Source organism: Capra hircus, chromosome 7, assembly GCF_001704415.2.
Source record: "Capra hircus breed San Clemente chromosome 7, ASM170441v1, whole genome shotgun sequence".
NCBI classification, from domain to species: domain Eukaryota; kingdom Metazoa; phylum Chordata; class Mammalia; order Artiodactyla; family Bovidae; genus Capra; species Capra hircus.
Genome location: NC_030814.1, coordinates 58,718,182 through 58,743,032, shown reverse-complemented (window position 1 = coordinate 58,743,032; position 24,851 = coordinate 58,718,182). Strand labels below are relative to the sequence as shown.

Here is a 24,851-nt window from a genome sequence, read left to right as displayed (position 1 = left end):
AGACCGCGGCCCTCTGGCTCCTCTTTTTATGTGATTTTCCCCCCTGGGCCTGCCCTGTGTAAGTTGGGCCAGCCAGGAGTGCTGTTTGTTCCACCTGAGTTCCTCACTCCGGTCCTCGGACCTCCTTTTGTTCCATTTCCGCGGGCTTTTCCCTCCCTTGTCTTTTAGCCACTGCCATTCTGGACTCCTGTTTCCTATTCTAACTCCCTAACACATCTATCAGTACTTCTTTCCTTTCTGTGACTGAATCATGTTCCATGTAGGATGAAACTGCTTCTGTCACGAGATCCCCAGAGTCTGGCCAAACTTCACAGGTGAGGACACAGTTGCAGTAAGACTGCCCCAACTTCAGACTCTTCTGCAGCTTCCATACTTTGCTAGAATGACTTACAGAACTCAGCTGTGCTGTGCTCAGTCACTTTTTTAGGTCGACATTGGACAAGGCCTGGGAGGGTTCTGAGTGAAGGATCTCCTTTCTCTATGGAGTGAGGGTGTGCCTTCCCAGTACATCAGTATGTTCACCAACCAGGAAGCTCCCTGAGCCTCATTGTCCCGCATTTTTCAATGAGTCATGATTAATTAAATCATAAATTATATGACTGAATCCAACTCCAGCCCTTTTATCTGCAATTTTTTTTGTTTTGTTTTTGGTTACACTAGTGGCCTGCGAGATCTTAGTTCCTTTATTAGAGATCTAACCTGCGCACCCTGCAGTGGAAGCTCAGAGTTTTAATCACTGAACTGCCAGGCAAAGTCCCTGAATAGTTTTTTGTTTTTTTTTTTTCTTTTTTCTGGTGAGCAACCTCCTCCATCCTGAAGCTATATAGGGACCCTGCCAGAAGTTATCTCATTAGCATAACAAAGAGATTCCTATTGCTTAGGTAATTACAAAGGTTTTTGAAGCTTTGTGCTAGTAACTGGAGACGAAGACCAGATATGTTCTTCATTATATCACAAACTACTCTGGTTTTTCACCAAGGATCTCTTATAGCCAAAAGAATGATACCCGTCTGACCATCTATATTCCGTATTCAGTTTGTTCAGTTCAGTTCAGTCTCTCAGTCGTGTCCGACTCTTTGTGACCCCATGGACTGCAGCATGCGAGGCCTCCCTGTCCATCACCAACTCCCGGAGTTTACTCAAAGTCATGTCCATTGAGTCAGTGATGCCATCCAACCATCTCACCCTCTGTCTTCCCCTTCTCCCACCTTCAATCTTTCCCAACATCAGGGTCTTTTCCAGTGAGTCAGTTCTTCACATCAGGTGGCCAAAGTATTGGAGTATTCGTTGTACATCTATATAACAGGTGGAGCAATAGTAACAAGATGAATATGCCTAACCTTTGGAGGAATCAGTTTGGGGTAGGGATAGGAGGCTTGTATTTTCCCATACATTTGCCTATCAATACCGATACTGTACGCTTAGCAACAATGCCTGTTATTATATCTCATTGTGTTGCTGTTATGTGGGCTTCCCCGGTAGCTCAGTCAGTGAAGAATCCGCCTGCAATGCAGGAGACCGCTTGGAGCATCGGAGACCCAGATTCAATCCCTGTGTCTGGAAGGTCCCGTTGAGAAGAAAATGGCAACCCACTCCAGTATGCTTGGCTGGGAAATTCCATGGACAGAGGAGCCTTGTGGGCTACAGTCTATGGGGTCGCAAGAGTCGGACACGACTTAGAGACTAAACCACCACCAGCTGTTATGTGAAAATAAAGAGTAATTACTTCAGCCTGTCATTATATTTTACTACCAAAATGTCACCCAGCCACAGATTGACTGTCTTCTCCCCAATCTTGGCAGATTCCAAAAGCAAAAGTGGTCTCAGGATTAGATGGCTTCCCCCTCCGACATCTTGTAACTGAACTAAAGGACAGGTCATTGTTTTCTCTGAGCCTCTTTTATTTATTTATAATATACATTCATTTATTTTAATTGTAGGCTAAATACAATATTGTATTGGTTTTGCCATACATCCACATGAATCCGCCACGGGTGTACACATGTTCCCTATCTTGAATCCCCGTCCCACCTCCCTCCCCATCCCATCCCTCTGGGTCATCCCAGTGCACCAGCCCCGAGCATCCTGTATCATGCATCGAACCTGGACTGGCTGTTCTTTTCATATATGATATTATACATGTTTCAATGTCATTCTCCCAAATCATCCCACCCTCTCCCTCTCCCACAGAGTCCAAAAGACTGTTCTATACATCTGTGTCTCTTTTGCTGTCTCACATACAGGGTTATCATTACCATCTTTCTAAATTCTATATATATGTGTTAATATACTGTATTGGTGTTTTTCTTTCTGGCTTACTTCACTCTGTATAATAGGCTCCAGTTTCATCCACCTTATTAGAACTGATTCAAACGTATTCTTTTTAATGGCTGAGTAATACTCCATTGCATAGATGTACCACAGCTTTCTTATCCATTCATCTGCTGATGGACATCTAGGTTGCTTCCATGTCCTGGCTATTATAAACAGTGCTGCGGTGAACAATTGGGTACACGTGTCTCTTTCAATTCTGGTTTCCTCGGTGTGTTCTGAGCCTCTTTTTAAGTGTTAGTGTAATATTGGAGTTCCTTCATTCCTTCACTCTCAGCCACTGTTCCTCCTTCTAAAGTCGTATGGATTTCAACAGATGCTGAATAGTCAGAACAATCTTATAAAAGAAGAACAAAGTTGGAGGACTCATACTTCCTGATTTCAAAACTTATTGTGAAGCAAGAGTAATAGAACAGTATGCTGTGGTACTGGCGTAAAGGCAGAGATTAGCCAAAGAGCAGTAAGTATCCAGAAATAAACCCATGTTTCTATGGACAGCTGATTTGACAAAGACGTCAAGAACATTCAGTGAGGAAATGATCTTGGCTGACCTCTGCTTGCAGCTGCCTGAGATGGGGCTTCAGTTCCCTGACCAGAGATCAAGGTCAGGACTAGGCAGTCAGGGTACCAGATCCTAGCCACTAGACTGGTGGTCAGTGACAAAGCCCTGATTTTTTGACTTTGCAGAAAAGAATTTCCACAAAGATGAAAAGTAGTGAAACAAGAGTTTATTAGGACAAAAAAGAGTATAGCACATGTGGGTAGACCTACAGGTGGGCTCAGAGAAAGCCGCACCCTCATCGTAGCTTGAATCACTTTTCTGGGGCATTTCTTCCAAGTTTTCTTTGGCCAATCACTTTGCTGGGCCTGCTTCTGAGCCCGTATTTGGTATATCTCAGGGTTCTCCTATGTGCGCATGCGCATCTCTTAGCCAAGTTGGATTCTAGTGAAGAGACCTATAGGCGATTGCCTCACTTACTATGAGGTGACACCTCCATCCTTTTTGACCTCCAAGGAGCCTTTCTGCACATGTGTAGGAAGGGAGGTTTCCTTAACTTCAAGAATATGTGGTCTTTTATCACTTATCTGGGCAGAGCCCAGCCTCTTCCATCATCCTGCTTAATGGAGTTTCTGTTCACAGGGGAGAAACTGTTCAGCCTGGGGCCATCTATCTCCTAATTAGAAGGATTCATCTTTTTAATAAATGGCACTGGTACACCTGAATATCCAGATACAAATGAATGAAACGGGACCCTTACTTCAGATCATACACAAAAACTAACTCAAACTGATCAATTTCCTAAATTTAAGAGTTAAAACTATAAAACTCATAGAAGAAAATAGAGAAATTAATCCTCATGACATAATCTGGCAGTGAATTCCTAAATATGATACCAAAAGCAAGCATAACAAAGGAAAACATAATAAACTGAATTTCATCAAAGTTAAAAATGTTTGTGCATCAAAATATGAAAAACGACCAACAAAATGGGAGAAAATATTTGTAAATTATATGTCTGACAGTGATCTAGTATCCAAGATATAGATAGAGAGTTCCTACAACTCAGCAACAAAAAGACAAACTACTCAAGGAAAAAATGAGGAAGAGATTTGGACAGCTATGTCTCCAAAGATGATATATGCAGTAAAAGATGCTCAACATCATTATACACCAGTGAAATGCAAAAAGATAAACAAAATTAAAACTAGGCAAAACATTTGAATAGATATTTATTCAAAGAAGCTCAACAAGCATGTGAAAAGATGCTCAAAATCCTTGGTCATTAAAGAAATGCAAATCAAAAACAATGAGGTATTACTTCATACTCACTGATGCTGCTGCTAAGTCGCTTCAGTCGTGTCCGACTCTGTGCAACCCCATAGACGGCAGCCCACCAGGTTCCCCCGTCCCTGGGATTCTCCAGGCAAGAACACTGGAGTGGGTTGCCATTTCCTTCTCTGTTGCATGAAAGTGAAAAGTGAAAGTGAAAAGTGAAAGTGAAGTCGCTCAGTCGTGTCCAATTTGTAGCGACCCCACGGACTGCAGCCTAACAGGCTCCTCCGTCCCTGGGATTTTCCAGGCAAGAGTACTGGAGTGGGGTGCCATTGCCTTCTCCTCATACTCACTAGTATGGCTCTAATAAAAAGAAAAAAGAGATGGTCTCTGATTTCAGCACACAACTGAAAATATAAGCTTTCAGGGCATGTATTGCTTTAAATGCAAAATACAACTTGCTGTCAGACCAGATGCATACAAAAACAAAACCACCTCCTTTATATAGCCATTGAAACAAAGTACTGTTCTGTTTTAACAAGTCTTTATTGTATTTTGCACTGATTGACACACATCTGCTTATTTTAAAAATGATGCTTTTGGTAGTAATGGCTAAGCACAAGTAGGTATTTATAGCTTGATGTTTGTGTATTCTAATGCCCAGTGTTCTTTGATTCCAGGTTTTGTTGACTTAAAAAAATGCACAACAAGAAAGTTGCAAGTTAAGTTTTTTTTGAGGAAAATGAGGACTGCAGTCCAGGAGACAGCACCTCAGATAGCTCTGAGAAACTGCTCTAGAGAGGAAGGGGAGAAGGTCAGCATCTATGTGACTGTGGTGAAGGGAGAGTACATGGAGTTGAGCACATATTTTTCCAGAAGGTTCTGCTAGTCAAAAGGAACAGTCATCACCATGAAGGATTTTGATACAAGGATTAGGCTCATAAAATCAGTCCCTGACAATATCCAACTATCTGGAGACCTGTCCCGCCAGTTTTTCCCTGAGCACAGTGACTCATTTCTGTTCTTCACCCTGAACTCCTTTTGGGGGATGCTGAAAATCAGCCATTGCAGTAGCATATGATTTAATCCTTGTAGAGGCAGATGGCAAGTGCCAATTTGTAGTTGACAGGGCCTCCTCATGGTCACAATCTCAACCATACTTTGGGAGGCATTTCATGACCATTTTGTCCCACAGTGCTAGGAAGATTCATTCCTAGGTCTGATGAAGATTTCACTGATAGGCCACTCAATGTGCTGTTACTGAACTAAGCCTTACCAACAGTAATCAAAAGACTCTGGACCACTTGTCTTCCTAATATGATACAGTTTAGGAAAAATTTCCTTTTATTATATCTTCCCATATCTAGAGTTACACTATTACAATCACTGATCTCATATAAAACTATGTATTTTTGTCAGAGACTCTGTCACACATTTAGCTATGCAAGAAAAAACAATTTAATCTTGTGAAACAGGCAAAGTATAAATAACATAGCTAGCAGTATTATTAAAATCATAAGTGAAAATTAAGCCAGAAAATTGCATTAGATGCAGCCCAGTATATCCTCAGGTCATCTGACTTAGTCTGTTCTGTACCAATTTTAATTGGCACTGTCCATAAGCCTCCCAGTCCAGTTTCCTAGTGTTGCTAGGCTGGTTATTCTTAGTATAGTTTAATTGTTTCCAAGATAAAAGTGTTAATTGTTCAGGCATGTCTGACTTTTTGCAACCCCATGGATTGTAGCCTACTAGGCTCCTCTGTCCATGGAATTCTCCTGACAAGAATACTGGAGTGGGTAGCCATTCCCTTCTCCAAGGGTTCTTCCCAACCCATGCATTGAACCAGGATCTCCTGCATTGCAGGCAGATTCTTTATTGTCTGAGCCACCAGGGAAGCCCAATTATGAGTGACTCCTTGCAACTGTGGGGACCTTAAAACTTAAATGACCACAGCCTGGTGTTAACCACATAAATCCATCCCATGATTGTGGGAAGTTTTATTCCTTCACTGAATTTTTCCTTATTGCTCTGATTAAGCTTGAGTAACTTTAGAGGAAAATTCATATTTATGGCGAAGGTCACAGCAGGTATTATTTATTGGCCAGGTGAGAGGATCCCACCTAGTAATATCAAGAGTGGTCTGACAGGACTGAACTTTCTTTCTTCTAAAGTAAATCTCCTCACAACTAGAGATCCCGCATACCCCAAGGAAAATCATATATCCCATGTGTCACAACTAAGACCTGGTGCAGCCAAATAATTTCTAAAAAATTTTAAAACAAGGTAAATTTCCTAAGGGTCATCCAGTGAGAGCCTTGGAGTGGAGAAATCCACCAAGGTAATCTGGAAGTACTAAACACAGGTTTTTGGCCATAAATACAACAACTGGATTGATTTAAAAAAAAAAAACTAGCATAGAATTGTGCCCATGATAGAAAAACATTTGATTTATATGCAAAGGTCCAAGAAGTTAAGGAAACATCAATGATCATATGGATCAGGCCTAGCATCTTGGGTAAGCTGTCTACTTCTGATGTCTTCTTCTTGTCCTGGTGTAGGTGCAGTTTCCTCTGTTTGAATGTCATTTCAAGGTGACTTTGAGGTCAGCAACCCTCTCTGTAGATAAGTCCAATGTAGGGGCCTTCGGAAGTAGGAATTAACCCAAGAGTCTGTTTCTCTCAGTTTCACTATGCATGAGTAGTTAAGAGTACCTGGGGCATCCCTGGTGGTTCAGTGGTTAGGAATCTGCCTTGCAATGCAGGGGACACACATTTGTTCTCTGGTTTGGGAAGTTCCTACACGCTGCAAAGCAAGTCTGTCTACCACAACTACTGAGTCCACGTGCTGCAACTACTGAACCCGTGCTCTGTAACTGGAGAGCAGACACTGCCCACCACAGCTAGAGAAAACCTGCATGCAGTAATGATGACCCAGCACAGCCAAAATAAGTACAAGAGTACCTGATAAAAGTCCCCACAGTCTGTTTCAATTCAGCAGTTTCTACACACTAACAATGAACAGTCTGAAAAGGAAATTAAGAAAAACAATTCCATTTAAAATATCATCAAAAATAAAATAAAATACTTGGAAATTAAAGAGATGAAAGACATGTACAGTGAAAACTACAAAAATTGCTGAAAGAATGAAAAAAGATACAAGTGGATGGAAAATCATCCCATGTTCATGGATTGGAAGACAATATTATTAGGATATCAACACTCTCCAAAACAATCTACAGATTTAATTAAATTCTTATCAAAACCTAGTGGCTTTTTTTTGCAGAAATAGAAAAATCCATCCTAAGATTCATATGGACTCTCAAGGGACCCCAAGAAGCCAAAGCAATCTTGAAAAGAAGAATAAAATTAGAGACCTCACATGTCCTGATTTCACACCTTATTACCGAGGTAACCAAACAGTATGGTACTGGCATGAAGACAGATATATTGATTAGTAGCTTTGAAAAGAGCCCTGGAGAAGGGAATGGCTACCCACTCCAGTATTCTTGCCTGAGAAATCCCATGGACAGAGGAGCCTGGCAGGTTACAGTCCATGGGGTTGCAAAAAACACAAGTTAATGACTAAACCACTACCACCACCATTGAATGGAGAGCCCAGATATAAAACCTGACATACATGGTCAAATGATTTTCAACAAGGGTGCCAAGTCCATTCAGTGCCTTTTCAAAAAATGGTATTGGGAAAACTATCGACATGCAAAAGTGTTGGGAGGCAGATATATTGAATAATATCCATCGGACTGAGAAAGAACTTTGAGATGAAAAAACGAAGCAGGCAACTCCATAAAGTACAGTTTAAAGTTTATTGTGGGTACTGACATACAGCCTTGTTACTTACATAATGCGAGTGTTGTGAATTTACATACAGCCAAGATCCAGAGGCACTCACAGATGCACTCTGAGACGGGGATACCTGAGATTTAAAGTGGTCAAGGCTAAAAACAGAATTTGACTACCAAGTAAGCTGCACATCTGCATCCAAGGGAACCTGGGCTTTTTCCTCCCTGAGGGTCTCATGACCGTTAACCATCTGTGTCAGCAAAAGGTATCCTTCCAGTTTTCTTTTTTTTTCCTTCTAGTTTTCATATCAAATGAAGGCAAGAGTGAAAGCTGTTAGGTAACTTGTCTGGCTTGGGTACACTTCTAGTGAGTAGAGTAAAGCTCAGTTGTGCAGAGAGGGGAGGGGGCAGGACTGTGGGCCTAAGATGAAACTGACAAAATGGAACCAGTGAGGTTTGGCCACACAGATTGGCAGTTTATTTAGCTGTCCCTGTGATTCTTTGAGTCTGATGACCTGTGTAACTCTCCCATCAATGTAATAATGTGCACTCTCTGTTCCTATCTGTGTGGTTCTGGACACTGGAGGGAGGCAGGCAGGAGAAGGGCTGTGTTTACATGCCTCTCCCCACTCCTCTTCAGGTCCCCGTTGAGGCATATCTAGATCCCTTATGGATGTGACTGCCTTCTTGATGTGGTGAAGAAGGAACCCTTAGAAGGAACAGTCCCTCTTGGTTGATGTCCTGGGTCTCTGAGATAATGTGGTTCAGAGGACATATACTGTTAATTGCCGTGTGCAGGGGTCCAAAGAAGCTGTGAAGGGTCTAAGATGTTATCCTGTTTGCAAATCAAAGAACAATCATACATTTGTATATTAACATAATTGCAAAATCTCTGGTTCAGAGAAGTTAAATTACAGCATCTTGCATCAGTTCCCCATTCTCAAGCTTTCCCGTTATTACCAGACAGAGTGAAAATCAGTGTACCTTTGTGGGCAGAGGGGCTCTACACTACAGGAGAGCAACCCTGAAATTATAAACCTCAGAGCTTAGGTAGAATGAGTGGCATAGCTGTCTTTCCTCACTGGAGTAAGAATAAGTAAGAATAAGTAAATGGCTCCGGGTTTTATTACCTTGGAGAGAGAGCAGCTGGCTCCTGGAAAATGCACCAGAGAGGAAACATTCAGTATCCTTCCAAGCATGTTTACCATTCAAACATCCTTTAACACAGGTTCTAGTAATCTGTTCAGAAAACCTCGAATGGCAGGGAAACCCTTGGTTCTCCCACACAGCCCTAGACATGCTTCCCTATCCCTTCTGCCCCCCGTAGTTCTTTTCTATGGTGGGGCGGGTACGGTTTCTAGCAAGTTAGGATGAAGAAAGTTTAAGTATAATGGATTCCCTGCCCAGCAGTGTGCCCAGTAAACATCTGCTGAGTGAATGACACGGATCTGCTGTTTAAGATTTTAATAAGGATGGGGCAGAAGGCTGGTTGGTTGAGATGTCCTGGCGAGGGTCTCCCGGAGCCAGGGCGATCTGAGCCAATTCATTCCTCTCCCCGCTCTTCCCCCGACCTTACGCGAAGCCTCGGGCTCCTTGAAGCAGCGCCAGGGTTCCTGATACCCCCATGGTCAAGGCCGAACGCGCACAGGCTGGGACCACGCCGGAGATCATCGGGTCGTCTTGGTGCTGGAGGGCTCCAGGGTCCAGAAAGGGATTTCCGTCCAGAGTCAGGACATTTACCTCGGGCAGCTCGTCTCGCCGCGGCTCCCTGCTTAGCTTGTTGCAGCTGAGATCAAGCACGCTGAGCTTGGGCGGCAGTCCTTTAGGCACTTGCTCCAGCCCAGCGAACGACAAATTGAGAGAGCTTAGTGCACTGGGCCAGACACATCGGGTAGCGCCCGGGGCGGTGACGCGCAGCGAGTTGTGGCTGAGGTCCAGGCTTTGGGGCTGCACCCTCGCTGCCGCCAGCGCCGCGCACACGCCGCTCGGCGTCTCCATCCCCGCGTTGCGTAGCGCTAGATATTGGAGGGCCGGGAACTTGTTCGGACAGAGAGCCGCCATCAGCCCGCTGTCGCCGAGACTGGGATTGTCAGACAGGTCTAGGGTGGTGAGCGCCTCGAAGGTGGAGAGCCCTGCGCAGGGAAAGGCAAGCGAGTGTGCTTGGGCAATGTTCAGCGCCCTGAGCCCAGGCTTGAGCCACTGCTGCAGTTCGCCGAGCCAGGCACCTCCTGTTGCCCACGACACGTTACGGAGACTGAGGGTGGTGAGCGCAGGCCCAGTGGCTTCCAGAGGCGCCGGGGGCGTTGGGCCAGTTACCTCCAGGTCCTCAAGCGTCAGTTCCTTGAGACGAGAGTACCCGAGCGCGCGCAGAACGGCGACCAGAAGCTGAGCAGGAACCTGTGCAGCGCCCAGCTTGAGTCGCCGAACGCGCAGAGCCTTGATTGTGTCAGCATACTGCTTCGGGTCGGTGTTGGCTCCCTTGAGAAACTGGTCCAGGCTGTGGCCGCCGCCACGGATCTCCACCTCGACGGCAACCATACACTGAACGGCGCTAGACCAGTCAGGCTTCGGATCCGTGAAGTTGCAGACACAGCGGAAATCGTCGTCGTCCAGCTCGCAGGGCTCTGTCGTGTCCGCAGACACACGCAGCAGTGGCGGCAGCAGCAGCAGCAGCAGGCAGGGCAAGCACACCTGGAAAGACAGCGGAGGTCAGGGCGGCCCAAGCCGGTTCCTAAGGTTCCCCCGATAGCCCACGCTTCCGCCCGGAGAGCATACTCTCGCCATAGTCGGTAGATCCTCAGAGGCTCTGCCTCTCTCTCTGGTTGTCGGCTGGACTGTGGCTTCTTTCCTTTACAGTGGCTCACGCCAGCTTCCAGGCTCCACAAACCTGTCTTTATTCTTTGGAAGCCTCTGAGAGTTTATGTAACCTTGTGATGTCGCTCTGCTCCCCCTTCTTTGAACCCTGTCACTCCCCATTCGCTACCCTTCCTGGAAATTTCGCAATGAAGTATGTTGCCAGGAGAGGGGCTACAACAGGAAGGATCTTGCAAGGCCTCTATTCCTCTGACCCAGGCAGTGCCCAGATGACTCAGATGCCCCCAGGCTTGTTTGGGTTGGAGAAAAGGAGATCCCCAGTTCCTCAGGCCAGGATTCTCAATGTCCCCTGCCCCCATCCCAGTGATTCAGCCTGGATAGTTTCCATAACTTTTCCCTAGTCTTGGTGGTTTTTATTAACTTCCTGTCACCCAAATTCAGCTCCCTGAATATCCTCAGATATTTAACTGGATATTTTGTGGAAGAGACTGCAAACTTCATTTATTGACTCCAAGGGCTAGTTCGAGAGAAGAAAGTTGGTCTAAAGAACAGCTTCCCCCCACGTCCTTTTTTGTTTTGTGCTGACTTGTTCTTTAAATGTGTTTATTAAGAAAGTAACAGGTTTTTTTTTTGTTTTTTTTTTTGGTTTTTTTTTGTCCCTGCTGCTTGTGTGATCTTAGTTCCCTGACCAGGAATTGAAAGTCCACACCCTTGTACTGGGAGTGCAGTCTTAACCACTGGACCACTAGGGAAGTTACAGACACAGCGGAAATCTTCATCGACCAGCTTTGGTGTGTCTTGCTGCTGCTGCTGCTAAGTCGCTTCAGTCGTGTCCGACTCTGTGCGACCCCATAGACTGCAGCCCACCAGGCTCCCCCGTCCCTGGGATTCTCCAGGCAAGAACACTGGAGTGGGTTGCCATTTCCTTCTCCGTTGCATGAAAGTGAAAAGTGAAAGTGAAGTCACTGTCTTGTCCGACTCTTAAGACCCCATGGACTGCCGCCCACCAGGCTCCTCCGTCCTTGGGATTTTCCAGGCGAGAGGACTGGAGTGGGGTGCCATTGCCTTCTCCAGGTGTGTCTTAGGAGAAGGTAATCCTGATAGTTTTTTTTTTAATTGAAGTATGCTTGATGTACAATGTTACATGTAACAGGTGTGGAATGTGGTGATTCACAATTTTTAAAGTAACAGCTTTCTTAAAAGTAGAGAAGTCTATGTGTTGAACAGAGACACATTGGCCAAGTGCCTCACTCTCTTAGTTTCCACTTCTCTATCCTGAAATTTGAGAAACAAGATATTCCTAATATAATTTTCTCACTTGCACCTAGCTCTCTCCTGCCCTCTCCCCAGCACAATTCCTATGTCCTAGGAAGGAAAAGCTGGACCTATGTTGAATGAGGATTAATTAGTAACTCACCTACTCTTTCAAGAAAAGAAAAGCAAGTTTCCCAGAGGATGGGGAAGTGTTACCAAACCAGGTTCATTTGGCTAACAGGCATTAAGCCAAACACTGAAACACTGAAGTTTGTAGAAAGGATTTATTCCTGGGGTATCTGAGAAGCAGGAAAAACAAATCTCACATTTACCTCCTCAACGGAAAGGGGCTTAGGATATTTATGGGTGAAGGTTATAGATTGGTTGGAGGTGCAGAAGAAGGTAATTGGGGACAGGGAAAAAGGTGAGGTAATCAGTACTCTGCTCAGGTGTATCTGAATTACATGCTTCTTCATGGGAGGGACATTCATAAAATGGTAGTATTAGCATGGTCTGAGGGTGAAGTTTTGGCCCTCTGACATCAAAAGGCCATCCATCCAGCACTCACACAGACCTGGTTGGAGGGTTGTGGTTTCAAGCAGTCTTAATCAGCTGGAATGTGAAGTGGACAAGAGCTGACTCTAAGTTCCTGAAAAATCAGCTTAAGGAACCATTACTATAATGATCCGTACATCAGAGGTATTACCCACAAAGAGGTATTAATGGAGTCTTGTGACATACTGTGTAAGCTACATGAAGGTATGTAATTTGCAGGAACGATTAAGGCTAAGGTGAGCTTGATTGGTGAAGGCAAGTTACATGATATTATTTATTAAGCAAGTTATAGTTCAAGAGATCTAGTTGATGACTGCCCTCAGTTTCAGAAGGGCTATACTTTTAAAAGAGCCCTTGTAAGTCTGAACTGCTAGATTTCTGGGCGAAGAGCTACATAAAAACATTTGAATTCTCACTTCCCTTTTTCCCAGAAGTAACTACACATCTGTCCCCAACCCAAACAGGGAGCCCACATTGGACCACACGGCCTCCTGTATGTCCTGTTGGGCATGTCCTAATACCCAAAGTCATGCCTAAAGGCCAGACCATGTCACTGGGACATCCCTGGGGACCAAGATATGAGTATAGTTCAGTGTGAAATATACCAACTGACTGCAGTCAGGCAAACAGGCTTGGAATCCCAACACCACCACAAAGGATGTAGTGGTAGCCCTTCATTGTTGTCTTCAGCAGAGTCTCTGCATTCAGAGGACCCACGCTACTGAAGCCTGCCTCCTCAGCAAATTCCATCACCTTAACAACGAAGATCTACTGTATAGTGCAGAAACTCTACTCAATATCTTATAGTAACCTGTAATGAAAAAGGATCTGAAAAAGAATATATATATATATAAATGATTGAATCACTTTGCTGTACACCTGAAACTAATGTAACAAAAATGAACTATACTTCAATTTTTAAAAGTGATTTAAAAGATTCCATCGTCTTAGGGGAGACACTCCAAGTTAAGAGGGGCAATAATGGTTCTGCAAAGGTCCCCAAGTCACAGCTTCTTTCAAAAAATATCATCATTTGTCTACCAAGTGCCAGAGCTGATGCCAAGCCTCTGGATGCTGATGTGACCATCACATAGCTCCTCAAGTACTCTAGAAGGTGGGGGAGGCAAATGCAGACACAGAACTACAGTCCATGGTGAACAGGATTCTTACACAGGAGAAAATAAGGACTTGTGGGAGCTCTAGAGAAAGAAACAGCTAGGCCTGTAATAGGACACAGAGCTGTTTCTTACAGGATTAACAGTGTTGCCAGGCAGATAAGTGCAACAAAACAAACAAACAAAAAACAAGTCCTCCTCCCCTACCAAAAAAGAAAAAACAAAAACAGTTTGGGCAGCTGTAACTGAGCAGACACTCTGGGCAGAGCATAGATTTTTCCCAGGGACTTGCCTTATCTTTCATATTATGAGAAAGAGGTAGGTGTTAGAAGCCAGCCTGTCCCATAAGGAAGGGGACAAGACCTAGATCCTATTCCCTAGCCAGATCATGGTGGGTTGATAATGATACTCAGGGAATTCCCTGCTGGTCTGAGGGCTAGGGCTCCATGCTTCCACTAAATAAATAAATAATGCTCAATAAATGTCCAGAGGCTGGATGGATGCTGGAGCTGAAGAGAAAATGTGGAGGATAAGATGATGTTCTGAAGATATTTAACTAGATGTTTTGTGGAAGAAATCAAAGACTTCCTTGACTGACTCCAAGAAGTGGAATTAAATCCAAGGGAAGGAAGTTGGTCTGAAGAACAGTTGGTTCAAAGTACACTTTGCTTTTCTGGATTTGTTCTTACTTGCACTTTTGCCTAAGTAGTAGCTTTCAAAAAATTGTTTCCGACTCTTTGCAACCCCACGGACTGAAGCACACCAGACTCCCCTGTCCTTCACTAACTCCCAGAGTTTGCTCAGATTCATGTCCATTGAGTCAGTGATGTTATCTAACCATCTCATTCTCTGCTGCCCCCATGTCCTTTTGCCTTCAGTCTTTCCCGGCATCAGGATCTTTTTCAATGAAGCAGCTCTTTGCATCAGGTGGCCAAAGTATTGGAGCTTCAGCTTCAGCATTAGTCCTTCCTGAATATTCAGGATTGATTTCCTTTAGGATTGACCGGTTTGATCTGTTTGCTGTCCAAGGGGATCTCAAGAGTTTTCTCCAGCAACACAATTTGAATGCATCAGTTCTTTGGCGCTCAGCCTTCTTTTTGGTCCAACTCTCTACTGAAATTTTTTTGGCAAAGTGATGTCTCTGTTTTTTAATATGCTGTCCAGGATTTGTCATAGCTTTTCTTCCAAGGAGCAAGTGTCTTTTAATTTCAAAAGATCAGAAGTTTCTATAAGAATTCTTTAACTTTTTTTTCTTGGCACACACCTTACCCAGTATCTTAGATCCCCACCAAGGAATGAACTCTCTGTCCTCAGCAGTGAAAGCATGGAGTCCTAACCACTGGACTACCAGGGAATTCCCTCAATAAAAATTCTTAAGTGCTACCAGGACTTTACTCTCTTGGAGTTGTGAAGGGGCTTTGGGAGGAGAAAACATCAAAAGATTACACTGTAACAATGACAGCTGTGAAAAGGGTTACAAAGAAGTGTATGGTGCTACATGCTCTCAAACAGGGGCATTGGTCCAGTTGTTCTGAGAAGGGCACTAGAGATCTTGAGGATGGTGTTAGTTAAAGGAAGGAGGCTGGTTTTAGTAGAGGTGGGGTGGTAGAAACTGGGCTCTAGACAACGGAACAGCCTGTGCAGGAGCCCAGAAGAGAAAAAAGTGCAAGACTTGTTTAGGGAACGAAAATCCTAGGAGAGATGAGTAAGGCACGGCTGGAGAGGTATGCAGGAAATAGACCATGTAGGGCTTAGTTGGGCACAATTCAGATTTTGAGGGTATGGAACAGTTTTTGTTTTGGCTGTGCCACCCGGCTTTCAGTATCTTAGTTCCAGAGGGCAGATTGAACCTGGGCGTATGGCATTGAAAGCACCTAGTCCTAACCACTGAACTGCCAGGGAATTCCCTGGAACATGGTGTTTAATTCACTAGTGTTTCCCCATTACCTAGTAGATTAGTGGTGCTCAAAGTTGATGAAACAATTACTTTATTGCAAAAATAATGCCATTCCCTTTTATGCAGAACAGTGATCCATAATTGTATTTGTCTCATTTTTCTCACCTGTAAAATTGGGATTTTTACTCTCCAAGCCAGGCTTCAGCAATATGTGAACTGTGAACTTCCTGATGTTCAAGCTGGTTTTAGAAAAGGCAGAGGAACCAGAGATCAAATTGCCAACATCTGCTGGATCACGGAAAAAGCAAGAGAGTTCCAGAAAAACTCTATTTCTGCTTTATTGATTATGCCAAAGCCTTTGACTGTGTGGATCACAATAAACTATGGAAAATTCTTCAAGAGATGGGAATACCAGACCACCTGACCTGCCTCTTGAGAAATCTGTAGGCAGGTCAGGAAGCAACAGTTAGAACTGGACATGGAACAACAGACTGGTTTCAAATAATAAAAGGAATATGTCAAGGCTGTATATTGTCACCCTGCTTATTTAACTTATATGCAGAGTACATTATGAGAAACGCTGGACTGGGAGAAACACAAGCTGGAATCAGGATTGCCGGGAGAAATATCAGTAACCTCAGATATGCAGATGACACCACCCTTATGGCAGAAAGTGAAGAGGAACTAAAAAGCCTCTTGATGAAAGTGAAAGTGGAGAGTGAAAAAGTTGGCTTAAAGCTCAACATTCAGAAAACGAAGATCATGGCATCTGGTCCCATCACTTCATGGGAAATAGATGGGGGAACAGTGTCAGACTTTATTTTTTTTTGGCTCCAGAATCACTGCAGATGGTGACTGCAGCCATGAAATTAAAAGACGCTTACTCCTTGGAAGAAAAGTTATGATCAACCTAGATAGCATATTCAAAAGCAGAGACATTACTTTGCGGACTAAGGTCCGTCTAGTCAAGGCTATGGTTTTTCCTGTGGTCATGTATGGATGTGAGAGTTGGACTGTGAAGAAGGCTGAGCGCCGAAGAATTGATGTTTTGAACTGTGGTGTTGGAGAATCCAAGCAGTCCATTCTGAAGGAGATCAGCCCTAGGTATTCTTGGAAGGAATGATGCTAAAGCTGAAACTCCAGTACTTTGGCCACCTCATGCAGAGTTGACTCATTGGAAAAGACTCTGATGCTGGGAGGGATTGGGGGCAGGAGGAGAAGGGGACGACAGAGGATGAGATAGCTGCATGGCATCACTGATTCGATGGACGTGAATCTGAGTGAACTCCGGGAGTTGGTGATGGACAGGGAGGTCTGGCGTGCTGCGATTCATGGGGTCGCAAAGAGTCGGACACGACTGAGCGACTGAACTGAACTGAACTGAATGGTCTCTTCCCTCAATTAGTAGCCCCTCTCCGCCTTCGCCCCACTCAATCCTGTCTTTGCATCTTCCCTCCCTTTGTCTGCCCCACCCTCTCGCCGCTTCGCGCAAGCCCGCCTGTGGTCGCGCCCCCTTGTTCCGCTCCGCCTTCCCTTCGCTTCGTGCCCCGCCCACTGGCACCTCCCCTTCCGCCCTGCGCTGTGCCTGCGCCGGCTGTGTCCTGTTTTGGATCTCTGGGTAAAGTTGTTGGCTCTCCAGTTCCTGCAGAGTTTTTCCACTTCTATCATGTGGCGCGGACGGCGGGGCCTCCTCAGGCCTTCAGGCTGCGGAGTGGAGGAGCTACGGTGCCGCCGGCGGGAGCGGGAGGCAGGTGCGGGTGGGCGAGGAACACGGGAGGATGGGGTTATGGCGGTCGGTTATGGGGTAACGGGACGAGCCCTGGGTTGTGGGTTCTCCTCCCATGCTCAGCCGGCTCCTTTCCCCTCAGCACTGCGGAAGGCGCGGAGGGAGCAGCAGCTGGTCAGCAAGAGGCTGCTGAGAGACGAAGCTACGGAGGAAGCCGAAGGGGGACGTGTGGTCGTGATCCTCGGAGAAGCCCAGGTGAGCGGTCAGGGTGCGTGATGACAGTCACCCACTAGGCGGCAAATTCCTTCTGTTGTACTCGAGGGTTGTCTCCAAACCTGAACGCGGACCCTTCAACACCTCTATCCGTCTAGTGCTCAGTCGCTTCAGTCTTGTCCGACTTTTTGTGACTCCCATGTACTGTAACCCGCCGGGCTCCTCTGTCCATGGGATTCTCCCGGCAAGAATACTAGAGTGGGTTGCCATTTGCTTCTCCATTCGTCTAGTGGGTCAAGCCAGAAACCAGGAAATCATTCTTGACAACTCTCTTCCTTACCCCAACACCAATATGTCATCAAGTCCTCCCCTCCCCTTCCCGCCTTTTTTTGCCTCCTAAGTCTTTACATGGCGTTGCCGTCAAAATTGACAGTACCCTCTTCTCTGCATACTGAACAGAAGCCTTTTAACAGGTCATCTACCGAAATTTTGCCTCTCTCAGATTCATTCTTTGGGAGGGGGTTTCAGAATGGGGAGACACCTGTACACCCGTGGCTGATTCATGTTGATGTATGGCGAAAACCACCACAATATTGTAAAGTGATTAGCCTCCTATTAAATTAATTTAAAAAAATTCATTCTTTACACATCAGGCAGATGCATCCAAAATCCATCCTGTGATCTACACACTCTAGCATAGTATAACCCCTGCCATTGGCAATCTTATCAGTTTACTCATTTCAGCCACATTGTCCTTTTTTCAGTTCTTGGAACAATATACAGCCCCATTATTCTCCTAGAGGCTTTGCATTTGCTGCATCTAAAGTAGGTCTGCAGAATGTTAATTATACTATTTGCTTGTTTGTTACCTTTTTTCTAACTAGACTTTATCTTATTTGTCATCATTGAAAATTCAGATGCCTATATAGTATCTGGTGTATAGTAGATGCTTAGCATTTATGGAATAAGTGAACGAAAGAACTTATTTCAGGTCATTTATTCATTTAGTAAGCATTAGGCATACCCTATATTTATTCTTTGTTTATGTGTATAGTTTATGAAGAACTTATACCTAGGTTGTGTCATTCATTTATTGTGTGTCTATTTTGTACCAAGACACCTATGCTGAGTACTCAGGTACACAAAAAAAGAGTCCCTTTCTTTGACATGTTCCCAACCCACTGAAGGAGACAGATGTGCTACTGCCTGTGGTGAAGGAAACATGAGGCACAGTAGAAACCACTGAATCTTTCAAAGGATACCAGAAAGAACTAACTTCCCAGAGGCAGTGAGAAGAGAAATCTGAAGGAAGTGGAGGACCTGTGGATGGTATCCCAGGCAGAAGGGATCGATATTGCAAAAGCTTGGAAACATTAAAAAAAATAATTCATGTTATGCTAAATGTTGTTGCAGTATCAATTGTATGGGGACAATGGCTGGAGGGGTAGGTTATGCCAGGCTGGGAGGTTTAAATGTTATTCTTGAAATAACCCAGTAAGACACCAAAGTAGATGTTACTCCCATTTTTCAGGTGAGACACTGGGTTTTGTCCCTTGTAGAATAAGTGGCAGGGCTGGTATTGAACAGTTTTGATTTCCTCTTCAGTCCACTCTACTGCAGGGTTGGCATTTATTAGCCATAATAGTGTGAATGACAAGTTCTAGGGATTGTACCATATTGCAGGGCTCACAGGTGGAGTCGAGCAGAACTCATGCCTTGCTATCTGGGATCGATGTGTTGCCATGTCTCATGTTCCTGCCCTGTGCCGCAGATCCAGGAGTTCCTGCGGTTGGCCCAGCGGGGTATAGAGGAAAAAGAGAGGGAGAGGGCTCTGGTCAGCCTTCGTCGAGGGTTGCAGCACCCTGAGACACAACAGACCTTCATCAGGTCAGTGTGGATGATGTGAGTGGGTGGCTGGGGCTCTGGGGGATGGACAGGGGTGTGGAGGGAATGGGCAGCTAGCTGAGAAGGACTCTGGTGCTCACTCACGTAGGCTGGAGGGCAGCATTCGGACCCTGGTTGGGCTCCTGACCAGCAACCAGGCCCTGCTGCAGCTTGAGGCGGCTCGGTGCCTTCATGAGCTCTCTCACTCTGAGCAGTCTGCGGTGGCTGAGGCCTGCCTGCCAGCCACTTCCTACCTTCTCACCTACCTCTCCGGTCACAGCTCAGACTTTATAGTAAGCCCTGTCCTGTCCTACCTTGTTCTTGGGTTGGATTTAAAAATTGTGCTTTTGGGTCCAGTTTGAGTGGCAGGTAGGTAAAAGAGGAAAACCTGGTTCCCTGACAGCCACAGCCATACATGCACCATCACCTGCCATTCCCCTGTGCTCAGATTCTCAGGGACTGGGATGCTTCATCTTTCCCATTCCCACCCCAGCCCCCACCCATGCCCTCCTCCCCCTCAACCCTGGCCCATCCACCCCCAGCCTGAGATCCTGAGGTAGGCCAAGTCCAGTGCTTTTGTTGTTCTGCTCTCAGGAGCTCTGTCTGTATACCCTGGGTAACCTGATTGTGGAGAGTGAGGCTGTGAGAAGGCAGCTTCTACCTCAGGGCATTGTTCCGGCCTTGGCTGCCTGCATCCAGGTGAGTGTCCACCTCCTTTCTTCCTCCTGGAGTACCCATCTCCTTACACGCCCCACCTGCTTTGGTTAGGCAGCTCCAGCCTCTTCTCTGTGCTGAGGGATTGAAAGTCTTAGGAAACCTTATGGCCTAGGTTCCAGAGTCAGATCCCTACTCTGCTTCTAGTCTCCCCATCTGACTGTGCTGGAAGCCCTTGGATATGCCTTGTCCCAGCTTCTGCAGGCTAAGGAAGCTCCAGAGAAGATTATCCCGTAAGTAAAACTTATGTGTAGGCAGGTGTGACCTACTTGGTAGTGTAGCCCCTGGATGCCTGAGTCTTGTTTCCAACTCATTGGACATTTCAACCCCATGTGCCTAACTGGGAAGAACTTTGGGTTTTGGGCACTTTCCCACCGGCTCTTCGGGTTTGGGAAGAGTGATTGACATCTTGCCTTCTGTGGTTCCTACTCACACCTCTGCTTCTACTGACAGCTTGGTCCTGGGCTCTACTCTTCCCCAGCACATACTGCAACTGTTACAACCTGGCCCAAAGCTGAACCTTGGGGTAGCCGTGGAGTTTGCCTGGTGCCTTCACTATATCATCTGCAGGTAATAGGGCAATTGGGAAAGTGCAACAGACTTCCTCTGGGGCTTCCTTCCATGACACTCAGGCTTTAGTTTCTGGAATTGTGGGGATGAGTTTCTTTCTTCTCTGGTCCTCTCTTCTTGGAGCTCAGGGAACACACGGACCTAAACTGTTTGCCAGCTTAAGGAAGGACTGACTGAATAGTGACTGCTTGCTTCCTGTTGCCCAGCCAGGTCAACAATGCCCTGCTCATCACCCAGGGGGCTCTAACCACCCTGGGGTTGCTGCTGTTGGACTTGGCTGCGGCTGTCCAGAGAACTGAGGATGCAGGACTGGAGCTGGTATGTGGACAGGTCAATATCTGGGTGACCCTCTGATTCAGTTTCAGCTCATGTGCAGGTTGCCTCTTCCTCTTTAAACCTGAACCCCTACTTGTCTTTACAGCTGGTATGCCCTGTTGTTCGGTGTCTAAGCAACTTGCTGACAGAGGCGGCAGCAGAGACTGTGGGAGGGCCAATGCATCTCCAAGATGAGCGTGTTCTGGCAGCCTTATTTATCCTTCTGCAGTTCTTTCTCCACAAACAGCCCAGCCTGCTTCCTGAGGGCCTCTGGCTCCTTAACAACCTCACTGGTAAGCATGATTTGCCTTGGCCTGGACCTTTAGCTCCTGGGAATATTTCCTCTGGGTCTGGGCTGAGGTGGGTAGGATTGGGAGTGGGTTGGTTTCATGCCAGAGTTGAAGCAACTTCACTCTGACATTTTCCCTTTCAGCAAACAGTCCTAGTTTCTGTACCTCCTTGATCTCCCTGGATCTGATTGAGCCCCTCTTGCACTTGTTGTCAGTGTCTAATGTGGTGAGCGTATTGGTAGGTATTTGGGTCCCTTGGGTCCAAGATATGGTGGCCTAAGTGTAAAACAGGGGGAGCAGACCTGACCCCACAGAAGTACCCTGAGCTGAGAGCAGGCAGGTGGTGTGGTATACATTCCTTCAGGGCCAGACCATCAGTCACAGAACAGTATAGGTGTGCGTTCCTAAACTATAGTTTACTAGTTATTAACTAAGCTTCAGTTTCCTCACTTATAATTGGGAATAGTAATCCTACCAGAGGGTGCCTGAAGGGATTACAGAATATGCATATTAAGAGTGCTTGGCATGGTGACTGGGCATGTGGTCAGCACCCCATTCCAGCTATCATTAAAATCTTTGGGTTTCATTGTGGATACTGTGTACATGTTTCCGTCTGCAGGTGCTCACAGTTCTGTGCAACGTTGCAGAGAAAGGTCCCGCTTACTGTCAGCATCTATGGCCAGGGCTCCTGCTCCCCACCTTGCTGGACACACTGGCCCTCTCTGACACTGAAGTAGTAGGCCAGAGTGTGGAGCTGCTGCAGCTGCTGTTCCTCTATCAGCCAGGGGTGGGTTTCTGGCCTTAGTCCCCAGTCCCCCTGTTCCACCATGGCCCCCTTCCTTACAGTCTTTAGTCATGGGCCTGGCTAGCCTAGGTGGGCTCCAGGTCCAAACTTCTGTACTCTTGTTGGGAATACACTCTTCCAAGAAGAGGTGGGCTAACTCAAGGCTGTGGTGTTTGTGTGCTGCCGCTCAGGGACCCAGTGTTGAATCTCTTTCTTCCCTGCTCTCAGGCTGCCCAGGCCTTCTTGCAGCAGTCAGGGCTGCAGGCCTTACAAAGGCATGAGGAGGTGGCACAGCTCCAGGATCGCGTGCATGCTCTCCAGCAGACAGCTCTTCATGGGTGACTTGACTTCTGAAAGTCATGTACTCCACTCCTTATCTCCCCTACTCCCCAATGTCCTGGCCTATAGAGCCCCTTGGGGGGTTTAGAACCATAAGGGTATCATGCCCTCAGCTCTTACACCTAAGCCTAAGCCAAGACCTCTGGATCCCAGCTCCTCCCCTTTCATCCAGCACTGTCCAGGCAAGAGGACCAGATGGAACTCAGTGTGGTATACTTAATATAGGTCCCTGGAACCTCCTGTTTTCTTGTTCTTTCCCTTTTTTGGATTCAGTGGCTCATGGCTTTTGATGGGACAGAATAAAATAAGTTTTATTTTTATATTCAACTGCTTTCCCTCAGATGGTTGCACAATAAGGGGTAGTTCGTGGGATGCGAATCAGATCATCTTTAGACAGCATTTTCAGCACAATCTTTATACAGAACAGAATACATTTCTCCACATTGTACTTAGTCCAGCAGAGCCCAGACTCTGGGGCTGTTGTTTTTAATCCTCAGTGGAGACTTCAGGCTTTGCTACTTAGCACATTCTCCAGGGCTCTAGTTACCTGATCAGCACTGAAGTTGTTCAGAGAGACATTCTTCTCTTGGCCAAATGCTGAGGAGACAGAAAAATTATTAATTATTCACTCTGCACTGTACAGGCTACCAAAGTAGTCTTCCACTTACACTCTTGGTAGAATATGAAGGGTAGTAAAGAGATATGACCAAAATGTATTTGACATGCCTAGAATTTATCCAGTGGGTCTCTAACATATCTCGGAAGCCCAGGTCTAAGTAGAATTTTGGCTCATTCTGGGTGGTCATAATGGGAAGGAAAGTGTTTCAGGGAAGTTTTAAGGGGCATGGTAGCACTGAGTATTAATCATTGTCAGCAGAGTATTACATGGGCCTGCCTCTTAATTGTGCCCTTTTAATGGCTCCTATAGTTCATTAACTAAAGTTATTTGTGTGTCCATCTCCTCTAGTCTACTAGCTTTCAGAAGGAAATTTTTTTTCCTGCAAACAACTTAGTGCATGGCAAACTGCAGTTAGCTGCACTGTTAAAACCAATCTGCCCTGGGTGTGACTCTCTGCCTTCCCCCAGACATTCCTAGGGCAAAGTGTAATTAAAAGCTGTGATTAAAAATACCATTATTCAGTGAGTGAAAGTGAAGTCGCTTAGTCGTGTCTGACTCTGCGACCCCATGGAGTGTAGCCTGGCAGGCTCCTCCGTCAATGAAATTTTCCAGGCAATAATACTGGGGTGGGTTGCCATTTCCTTCTCCAGGGGGTCTGCCGGACCCAGGGATCGAACTTTGGTCTCTCATATTGCAGGCAGACTCTTTACCGTCTGAGCCACCAGGGAAGCCCAATTATTCAGTAAGTATGAATATTTATTGTGTCTCTATGTTCAGGCAACATGAGAGTAGTTTTCAAATTGTGGTAAAATGACACAGGTAGTATGTTAATAAACACTTGGTAAAATGAAACAGGGTAAAGAGGCAATGTTACATAACTGGTCAAGGAATGCCTTTTTGAGGAGGTGATATCGAAATTCAGACCTACAAGATTACCTGAATTGTAACCTGAAAAGCCAGCTTCTGAAGTCTGGCTGAAGTGCAATCTAGGATTGGGGAACAAATGTAAAAGCTCAACCGTGTTATGCATCTTTGCTGAAAAACGTTAGGTATGTTCCATACAATTGTTCATTCAGCGTTTTAATCTCTACAAGATGAGAAAAAGGAATCCACCCGTTATATACTTAAGGTTCAAGAGATTTGGACAGGAAAGCACTCAACACAGGCAACCTGAAGCCTGTTCTGAACTACAAAAACGATTCCTATGCAGGGTAGGGCCTGTCTCCACCTGTTACTTGGATACAAACACTCTAACTCTGCGAATGTATATTTCCTTATTTGCAACAAGATCAACAGCAAAACTGAAGTCTGAGTCCCAGTCCCTGTGTAGGTTTCTGTGTGACCTTGGGCGGCTCTTTCTCTTTTCGAACCTTTGTTCCCCCTCCGGGGTCTCTGGTTCCCTGCGTCCCGCGCTCACCGTAGCGGGCCCAGAGCTTGGGCTGCACATCGGAGCACTCGCGGATTAGGATGGGCAGGTCGGGATTCGCTTTCTTCAGCTCCACATAGCGTTTCTCAATGAAGTCCCTGCGGGGCAGGAGAGAGCACCGCGCGTGCGGTGTGGGCACGGGCCTCTCCAGACACCCGGGAGGTCGAGGTCATGACCCTGGCGCCCCGAAGCCCACCCGCCTCACTGGGCCGCGCCTCACCTGACGCCCTGGCTGCCGGGCGAGCGCTGGCACAAATGGATACGAATTTCACGAAGGCCCAGTTTGCCTCTGACTCCACGAATCGCTGCAGCAGCCGCCATCTCGGCTAGTACTCAATCATCCACCCTAGACCTTCCGGCCAAGTAATCCTATCAAATCAGCTTTGGACGCTCCAGCCCCGTGATAGGTTGGTGTACGCAAAGGGCGGGGGC

At 46.0% G+C, this 24,851-nt stretch overlaps 3 protein-coding genes across 5 annotated transcripts; 1 reads left to right on the top strand and 2 right to left on the bottom strand.

Annotated features, from left to right (window-relative positions):
- On the bottom strand, window positions 7,910-11,353 carry CD14 (CD14 molecule). Its single transcript, XM_005683042.3, has 2 exons — window positions 10,680-11,353; window positions 7,910-10,595 (listed from the first exon to the last, which is right to left on the bottom strand). The coding sequence occupies exons 1-2, from the start codon at window positions 10,686-10,688 to the stop codon at window positions 9,477-9,479; spliced, it is 1,128 nt and encodes a 375-aa protein (XP_005683099.2). The 5' UTR covers window positions 10,689-11,353; the 3' UTR covers window positions 7,910-9,476.
- Window positions 17,109-22,701, top strand: TMCO6 (transmembrane and coiled-coil domains 6). 3 transcript variants are annotated; one of them, XM_018050273.1, is made up of 12 exons: window positions 17,109-17,290; window positions 17,408-17,520; window positions 19,250-19,365; window positions 19,472-19,655; window positions 19,957-20,061; window positions 20,224-20,309; window positions 20,530-20,646; window positions 20,853-20,964; window positions 21,068-21,254; window positions 21,395-21,489; window positions 21,871-22,038; window positions 22,264-22,701. In XM_018050273.1, exons 1-12 carry the CDS (start codon window positions 17,206-17,208, stop codon window positions 22,375-22,377), a joined length of 1,482 nt encoding a protein of 493 aa, XP_017905762.1. In that variant the 5' UTR covers window positions 17,109-17,205; the 3' UTR covers window positions 22,378-22,701. The 3 variants fall into 3 exon arrangements, 2 of the variants coding, with proteins under 2 accessions (XP_017905762.1, XP_017905761.1); XM_018050272.1 differs by having other exon boundaries at window positions 20,853-20,976; window positions 22,264-22,694; XR_001918296.1 differs by lacking the exon at window positions 19,472-19,655 and having other exon boundaries at window positions 17,152-17,290.
- NDUFA2 (NADH:ubiquinone oxidoreductase subunit A2) lies at window positions 22,659-24,814 on the bottom strand. The gene is made up of 3 exons (XM_005683043.3): window positions 24,640-24,814; window positions 24,411-24,517; window positions 22,659-22,971 (listed from the first exon to the last, which is right to left on the bottom strand). Exons 1-3 carry the CDS (start codon window positions 24,738-24,740, stop codon window positions 22,880-22,882), a joined length of 300 nt encoding a protein of 99 aa, XP_005683100.1. The 5' UTR covers window positions 24,741-24,814; the 3' UTR covers window positions 22,659-22,879.